Source organism: Eucalyptus grandis, chromosome 4 (assembly GCF_016545825.1).
Source record: "Eucalyptus grandis isolate ANBG69807.140 chromosome 4, ASM1654582v1, whole genome shotgun sequence".
NCBI classification, from domain to species: Eukaryota; Viridiplantae; Streptophyta; class Magnoliopsida; order Myrtales; family Myrtaceae; genus Eucalyptus; species Eucalyptus grandis.
Window position 1 is genome coordinate 33,746,821 of NC_052615.1, and position 8,414 is coordinate 33,755,234.

General features: G+C 39.2%; 1 protein-coding gene across 1 annotated transcript; it reads left to right on the plus strand.

Annotated features, from left to right (window-relative positions):
- Nucleotides 1-290: 290 nt before the first annotated feature.
- LOC104442001 (ent-kaurenoic acid oxidase 2) lies at nt 291-4,987 on the plus strand. Its single transcript, XM_039311302.1, has 8 exons — nt 291-578; nt 1,880-2,363; nt 2,621-2,884; nt 2,966-3,055; nt 3,305-3,383; nt 3,633-3,739; nt 4,162-4,283; nt 4,721-4,987. The coding sequence occupies exons 1-8, from the start codon at nt 343-345 to the stop codon at nt 4,821-4,823; spliced, it is 1,485 nt and encodes a 494-aa protein (XP_039167236.1). The 5' UTR covers nt 291-342; the 3' UTR covers nt 4,824-4,987.
- Nucleotides 4,988-8,414: the final 3,427 nt, after the last annotated feature.

Below are 8,414 nucleotides of genomic sequence, written 5' to 3' on the forward strand. Positions count from 1 at the left end.
GACTTATTGGCAAAAACGCAATAAGTTTAGAACTTTTTAGACAAGTTTTCCTATTTTTCTTTCTCCATGGTCGGCCACTAGCTAAAAGAACAAATTAAAAAGGAAAAATACAAGAATAAAAAAATAGGAAAATTTATTTAAAAATTATCCACCAAAATGCCAAAGAAAACCAAGGCCCAGGCAACTATAAATATGGCTTGCCTTTACAAGTATTGAGGCACAAGTGTGAAAGAAAAAGCTATAGCCTCACAAGATCCTGAGAGAGAGAGAGAGAGAGAGAGAGAGAGAGAGAGAGAGAGAGAGAGGAGCTTGAAGTTGCTGCGAGTGTGGATTGATAGTGAGATGGAGCTTGAAGTTGCTGCGAGTGTGGCTCTGGCAGTATTGATAGTTGCATATGGGTTCATTTTTGGGGTTCTCAAGAGGGTGAATGAGTGGATATACGTGAGCAGGTTGGGAGAGAAGAGAGCCTCTCTTCCACCTGGTGACATGGGTTGGCCTTTGGTGGGCAAGATGCGGTCCTTCCTGAGAGCCTTCAGATCTGATGATCCTGACTCTTTCCTCTCTACCTTCATCTCAAGGTCTTCTTCGTCACCTCTCTTCTTTTCTTTCTATCACTAGCTTCTATTTAGCAACAAAAGAAAACAAAATCATCATATCTTGTGTAAGTGATCAACGACATGTCATGGACATCCACTACCCTTTTCCTTTTAGAGTATCCTGGCTTATTTGAGTGACATGAACATCATAACAATGTTACTAGGTATTAGTTTTCTATTTTTTGCAAGCGGAAAATGCACAGGTCCTTGTCGTGTGGTCTACGATGTAATCTAAACAGTGATTGAAATAGATAGATATACTTGAGGACGGTACCTTTTCCAAGGGTTAAGGGGTGATATCTGCGGATTGCATTGATTGAAATTCCAAAACTGATTCTGCTTGATCCATGGCATAATCAATGAGAAAGAACAACAAGATATAATCTGTGTGCTTATTATATGACTTTTAGATCAATCGAAAGTGATTCAATAAAGTTAAAAATGTCATTACTTAGAGAGAAATGGAACATTACAATTTATCTATGCATGGAACACATTGGTCTAGTTACGATGGCATGGCAGGCTTGATTGAAATTACTTCAATGTAAGCCTTAGTGAAAAGTACTTGGTTGCCATGCATTTGATTTTTGAATTTATGCAGATTCCTTAAAATCATCCGATAGCAATTATCGCCTCATGTCATGCCGACTTTAAATTGAGGTGCTTGAACATATGTGTCCCACGAAAATCACTTGCTTCATACGTTGTTTTCAGCCAAAGAAAAAGTAAAAAAGTGAATTTTGACGGGGAACTTTCCCTTTTGAAACGTAGGGAAAAATTTTCCACGGCGGTTGTTTCCTTCTGACTGAAAACCTTTTCTTGGATCAAGCCCTTGAATTTGCTTGGTCCAGGGGCCCAAAAGGCGAAAAAACAAAGAACCGGTCTAAAGTGTGGAAAGACATGATTGTCCGTGTCAAAAGACTCCTTAGCCAAATTTGACTGGAAAAAGAACCCACTGATAACTAGGATTTACCAAGTACAGAGGGTCCCATCAGTAGCTGCAGTGCTGCTGAACTCAAGTTGATGAACTTGGAGCTTTGATGCACAATTAGATTATTGTTAATCTTCTCTCGGGCGGATGAAAGATTTATATACACCTCCTAAAGAACTGAGTTATATGTTATTGATTAGGTGTTAAGAGTAGGACTCACTAGGCAAAAATTTCTGTACACCTCCTTTAATTCTTGACAAAGATTACTTGTCACATATGTTTTAATTTGGTGTGGACCTTAACACTAGGCAATTGCTTAACACGTAACATTCAATCCTACTGGAAAAAACAGGTTTGGAGCCACAGGTATCTACAAAACCTACATGTTTGGCAGTCCAAGCATAATCGTGTGCAAACCCGAGACATGTAGGCGAGTATTGACAGATGACCAAAACTTCAAGCTCGGTTACCCTAAAGCGGTTAAGGTATTAACTGGCCGGAGATCATTCCACAGCATCTCCAACGCTGAGCACAAACGGCTCCGGCGGCTCACAGCTGCTCCCATTACTGGCAGTGAGGCCCTGTCGATGTACGTCCCCGGGATTGAGGAGAACATAGTGGCTTCCTTGGAAGAGTGGTCGAGTTCGGACCAGCCGGTAGAGTTCTTGACCGGGATGAAGAAGGTCACGTTCAAGATCATTACGAACATCTTCTTTGGCTTGGATCAGGTTGATTTCAACTTCAAGACCATGGAGATCTTGTACGGTGACTTGGCTCGTGGAATGAAGTCCGCACCTATCAACTTCCCCGGATTCACTTTCCACAGAGGCGTCAAGGTGAAAATTATTGCAGTTTTACCACAATTAGTTACTGTCTCCACAAAAGTGGCAGTTATTTAAATTATAAAAACATCTCATCCACAAAACTATTGCTTTTTTACCACTATTAGTTTTATTTCTCTACCAAATACTAGATCTCTTGGTAATTTTGCCAAAACACGGGAGATTCATCAGATTGTTTCCTTGGCCTTGCAAACCGCAATGAAATGGAAAACGTTCTCATTAAGCGAACTTGTCATGTTAATCAATGTTAGGCGAGGAGAGAGCTCATTAAGATCCTCCAAGCTGTTGTGGATGAGAGGAAGGCTTTGAAGGGAAGGAATGGGTCGATCACGAGGAAGAACATGTTGGATATGCTAATGGAGGTTGAAGATGAGGATAAGATGAAACTGGAGGAGGAGGACATAATTGACATATTGCTCATGTACTTGCTTGCTGGCCATGAAACCTCAGCTCATGGCACTATGTGGGCTGCTCTTTACCTCCATGAACATCCTGATATCCTCCAAAAAGCAAGGGTAAGGTCATGGTTCCATCGCAGAATTTGATTAGCTAACCAAAGGGTGCCAAAGTTTTATTTGGTCTTCTTCTTTCTCCAGGAAGAGCAAGAGGAGATCATCAGCAGGAGACCAGCTACACAGAGTGGATTGACCCTCAAGGAAATTAGGCAATCACAGTATCTTACAAGGGTAAGTGTCGCGTATAATGGGAGCCCACGACCTTTGACATGCAAAGATATGTTCTACGAGCTTACGTAATAACAGTCCCAAAATTTCAAAAGTTGTAAGCGGAAAATGATCTGCAACAAGCAAGCCTGCTGACAATTCAAAAGCATTAACTTTTGTCAATTGGTACTTAATGTCATAACTCCACAAATCCTCTCACCGTGGATGGGATACATGACATCCAAGACTAATGTGCTTTTATCTTATATACAGGTGGTTGATGAAACATTGCGTAGAATCAGTCTCTCATTTGCAGTTTTTCGAGAGGCAAAAGCTGATGTGAACGTCAATGGTTAGTATAAAGGAACTTCACTAAACATGAATTTTTTTTTTTTTTTGGCTAACCATTATTCACGGTCTTAATTCATATCGGTCACTAGTTAAAAAAAAGGAATTTCACTAAATATGGATTTTTTTTTTTGCTAACCATTATTCACGGTCTTAATTCATATCAATTACATATATGTGGCGAAAATGTATATATACATAACTATCTACGTGAAATGTATGTAAATGTGGCGTTTGGAACTATTGGTCACAGGCTATCTCATACCAAAAGGTTGGAAAGTCATGGTCAGTTCAAGGGCAGTACATATGGATCCAGAAAATTATTTGGACCCAAAGAAATTTGACCCATCTAGATGGGAAGTAAGTACCCCCTCCTTCCCTTCCCCCCCTTCTCTCTCTCTCTCTCACCCAATTCTCTTAATCAGAATTCCCCTGGCAACAAAAATGAAAAAGCAATAAACCCTTTTTCAAATTACTTGAGCTTAAAAAGATCTACTTCTTACTTCTAGTTTTGATTTTCTCTTAAAATTTTGAAATTGATGAAAATTTTGAAAGTTTCTGAACATAATAAAATATCATATACCATTTTACATGCGGATATTTGTATATCTTAAGAGCTTTTGGTATTTAGAGAATAATATAATTCGAAGTCTAACAGCATAGTCATAATCAAGGAAAAAGTGTTAAGAAGAGAAATCATGTCAAAGGGTAAAATTCAATTATGGATTCTCTCTTTCTTAGGATGAACTTCCTTAATAATTTGGTTCGTCTTTGGGATTCAGAACATTAAAGCAAAAGCAGGAGCTTTCCTACCATTTGGAGCCGGAAGCCGGTTCTGCCCAGGAAGTGATTTGGCCAAGCTCGAAATCTCCATCTTTCTCCACCAGTTCCTGCTTCACTACAAGTCAGTACTTACTTCTTACTCTCTCTTTTTCTTAATTTCCTTTTACTTTTCAATATCTGAAAAAAGAGAGAAATGTTTTTTTTTTTTTTACGAGGAAAAGGAGAAATGTTAGAGAACATAATTAGTCTGTGCAAATGGAAATGTAATATTCGGTTTGCACGGACTATACTTGTGAAAACCAACCAAAACATGAGATTTATTTGAATTATATACAAATGTAGGCATGGCATTCTTTCAGAATAAGTAAACAACTTAAACTTGGATAACGTTAAAATTCCAATAAAATTATAATATCGTACTAAACTCACTAAAGGAAGTTCAACTAGCTAGGGTGATTCTTTTCATACGTCAAGATGCTGCGAGACCTACAATAAATCACAAGTGTAAGAGCATTCATAATATTCTCACTATTGAATCCTGCATGTGTGTATATGCAGGCTGGAGAGAGTAAATCCGACGAGCTCAGTGTCACATCTACCACTGCCACATCCTTCGGACAATTGCCTTGTCAGATTCGAAAAAGCTCCATTAGATACCTAAACAAGTTCAAGGACATCTCAGCATTCAGCATCCTTCTATTCCCCGCATCTGTCAGACATTAAATAAGCTGATGAATCGTTTCGTTGCCGTTTTCTAATCGTGTACCTAGTTTTTCTAAATGCTTTGTCCATAAATGTAGGCAACATATAATGTCATTTCCATTTTTTTCTCAACTATTATATAACTATTATAGTGTTAGGAATTGCACAATGATTTCAGAAAAATAATACAAACAAACAATCAACGCAAGTAACCCACCCATGGGCAGCGGCATTTGTCACGACCCGAACCACGGGCACATGCACATCCCTCAATGGTCGATTTAAAATTTGCGACATCCCAGGAACTGTTGCCGACCCATTCATTATTTTTGCACATGCGAAAACGTAAAACAATCTCCATACAACAAAATAGTGGGATAGAAATGTAGGATATTATTTTTCACAAGCCACACCTACAACATCACATTACTTATAGACCAATTTAACACCCCGAAGTCTAATACAAAAAGTGAAGCTGTTCGATTACCCACTAACTAAGCTTCTACCAACAAGACTGGGATTTACTACTACCATACTTCTCGATCTTTCGGGAGTGAGCCGTCACCCTACATCCAATCTTGACGGAAAACCTGTCATCACTTGGAAGGAGATAGCAAGAGTCCTATTCCTCATTTATTGTGACTGACTGTACACAACCTGGCCTTCCTCCATTTAGGGACCTAAAAATGTTAGCCCACTAAGGGGTGAGATCACATCTTAGCGAGTAAATCCCCTAAATCCAGATTAGGAGAAGGGTACACTCAACATGCAATCTAATCGCCTTTCTCACACTTTCTTAATACTAGTACTTTCCTACATGTTAGTGTCAATTAAATCATGCATAAGATATCGAGATCATATATCATCAGAATACTTTTAACACATATATATGTAAGGACATAAATATCACATACTTACCCGGGCCCCCAATTACCAGACTAAACCGTTATGGCACGTCCCATACCGCACCACACAGTTCCGTCTTTTAATTAGGTCTCTCACTTTCACCCATTCATGCGTCACAAATGATTTCAATGCTCAGATAATAGTCTTCCGGCATAACCGGGCATTTCATGTGTCACAAATGATTTCAATGCTCAGATAACAGTCTTTCGGCATAACCGGACATTTCATGTGTCACAAATGATTTCAATGCTCAGATGACAGTCTTCCGGCGTAACTGGGCATTCATGTGTCACAAATGATTTCAATGCTCAGATGACAGTCTTCCGGCGTAACCGGGCATCGCCTCGCAGCGTCGAGCGTCGCATCGTCTACATCAAAATGGCATTCCATATAGGAGCATCGGTCCAGCCTCCACTGCGACCGACATCCGTTGACGTGGGGCATTCCTGAATGAGCATCGCCCGGCCCTAAAGGCTCGTGGCGGAATCTCATGTCATGAATGCATATGATCAATGTCACACTTCAATAATCAGTTACACATAGCATTCACAGTCTCAATTAAGCAATTTCATAGCAAGAATACTTCAAAACAAACATATACTCTTACTAACCCAAATTCACAGAAAACAGTCCAATTACGCTCTCCCAAATTCGAAGTCAGAAACCCACTCGTATGAGCTCAAAAAATTCTCAAATTTGGACACATGCTTGAAAACACAAAAACAAACATTTTTCATGAATACACCGAGATCCAGATCCCTCTGGATTCGGCCCAGAAATTATTTCTATCCAGCACAAAAATCGGATCCAGTACCAGAGAGCCTAACTCATCGAAATCAGTTCATTTTTTGGTCGAAATCTAGTCCGTTTGATTTGAAATTCAAGTATGTTAAACTAAAAGTTATAAAGAACAACTTTCATGAAGAAACCGATTCGAAATTCGACCTCTAAAAGTCAGTAACATCCCTCGGAATTATAACAGGTCACGGTTTACAGAACTGTCTGAATTACTGCTTCAATAATGACGTCATGAAAATCGTCATCTTTTTAAATTCTAAAAATTCTGAGAAAATATATAGTTATTATTTATAATGTATAAAACATTTCTTCAGAATAAAATTCCTTCAAAATCTCAACACACAGTTGTCTACGAAATTAGCAAAACACACATCCTGGAAACTGTTTCAGAAATCAGCTACTATTCTAGTCCGAATCTTCCTCCACAACGTTTGTCTTGCTCTCTTAACCCTATCTAGGCTTTTCTATGTCTTTCCTAACATCCCTAACCAACATCCATCCATATATAACGTCATCTATATCTTTCTAACTTGTACGAATTCCTAATAGAGGTACTCAACCCCTAGTCCAGATTTAGAAGACAACTCACCACCGAGAAACTAATGGCGATCCTCACTTGTGGCCGAATGGCAACACAAGGACAGCCCTAGAAGTTTTTGACGATGATTTGGACCCGGCACAATGGCTAGAGGTGTCGCTGAGCAACCACCACAGCAGCACACAAAGTCCCGGATTTTCTTGAGGAGGGAGGAACGCTCGAGACCTTGCTGTTCGATCACTGCTTTGTCGTCCAAGGGAGAGCAAGAATGGCCAAATAAACTAACCTAAATAAGAAGAAGACAATACTTTTTATGGCTGTGAAAGGGAAAGGAAATTGTTGTAAGGCTGGATAAGGGAAAGAGAGAGATAGGTGCACGGCAGCAGGGGAGAAGAAATAAGTGCGGAAGAAAAGAAAAGAGGGTAAAGCAGAAGACTAAGACCCTTCGGCTGAGAGAAAAGAAAGGAAAGAAAATAAATAAAAACAAGAAAGAAAAGGAAAAAGTAAAAGGAAAGCAGCCCATTTGCTGCTGCACTTCGGTTTCCTACGGCAAGAAGAGAGGAGGAAGGTGGGGAGTAAATGCCTGGAAGTTACTCAGCATTTACCTTCTGCTTTTGGCCCCAAATTCCATGGAAAATTGGCTCTCCATTACTACCTTAGGTCCTACTCTCTTTTCCAAGTCCATCTCCATTAAATACCAAGGAAATTGAGGTGAAATTGTAGGAGAGAGGATTCCTACGAATTTCCTTTTGAGGAGACTTCTCTTCTTTCTTTAATTACCAATCTAACATCTAATCAATAGGGTCAAGTCCATTAGTAACAACTTATAATACCTCTTAAATTGCTTCACATTAGAGGCCTTAAAATCCTACTTAAAATGTGGCAATTCCCTTGCTCTTTAATTTGCTAATCTTGCACATTTCGTGAACAATTCCCATCATCAATAAATTTTGAGAAGATGCAACAATGTCCTTGGGATGAATTGTGACACGTGACAATTCTTAATTTCTGTAATCGACATTATTTCCTCGGTTAATTTCAGTCAAATGTGATTTTAGCGCAACCTAAATTATCGGTTAGTTTTTAGGAATTTTCGGTGCAACTGACCCATGGTCAATTATTCCCAAGCCACAATGTACATCTTCGATGCATTGACGACTCTCGATTGTCATGAAAAATCTCGAGGTTTCAATTACGAGCACAAGGTACCAAAACAACATAAATTCGGTTTAGTGCCGATCGACGAGAAATTTGTAATTAGTTGGAATCACTCAAGCCTAATTTTATCTCTATCGAATCAACCTATTT

Excerpts from the sequence above, each read along its gene's own strand:
- LOC104442001 (XM_039311302.1), top strand. The coding sequence starts at position 343 with ATGGAGCTTGAAGTTGCTGCGAGTGTGGCTCTGGCAGTATTGATAGTT. Across the intron at positions 579-1,879 it reads CTCTCTACCTTCATCTCAAG|GTTTGGAGCCACAGGTATCT; the intron begins GTCTTCTTCGTC and ends TGGAAAAAACAG. Across the intron at positions 2,885-2,965 it reads ATATCCTCCAAAAAGCAAGG|GAAGAGCAAGAGGAGATCAT; the intron begins GTAAGGTCATGG and ends TTCTTTCTCCAG.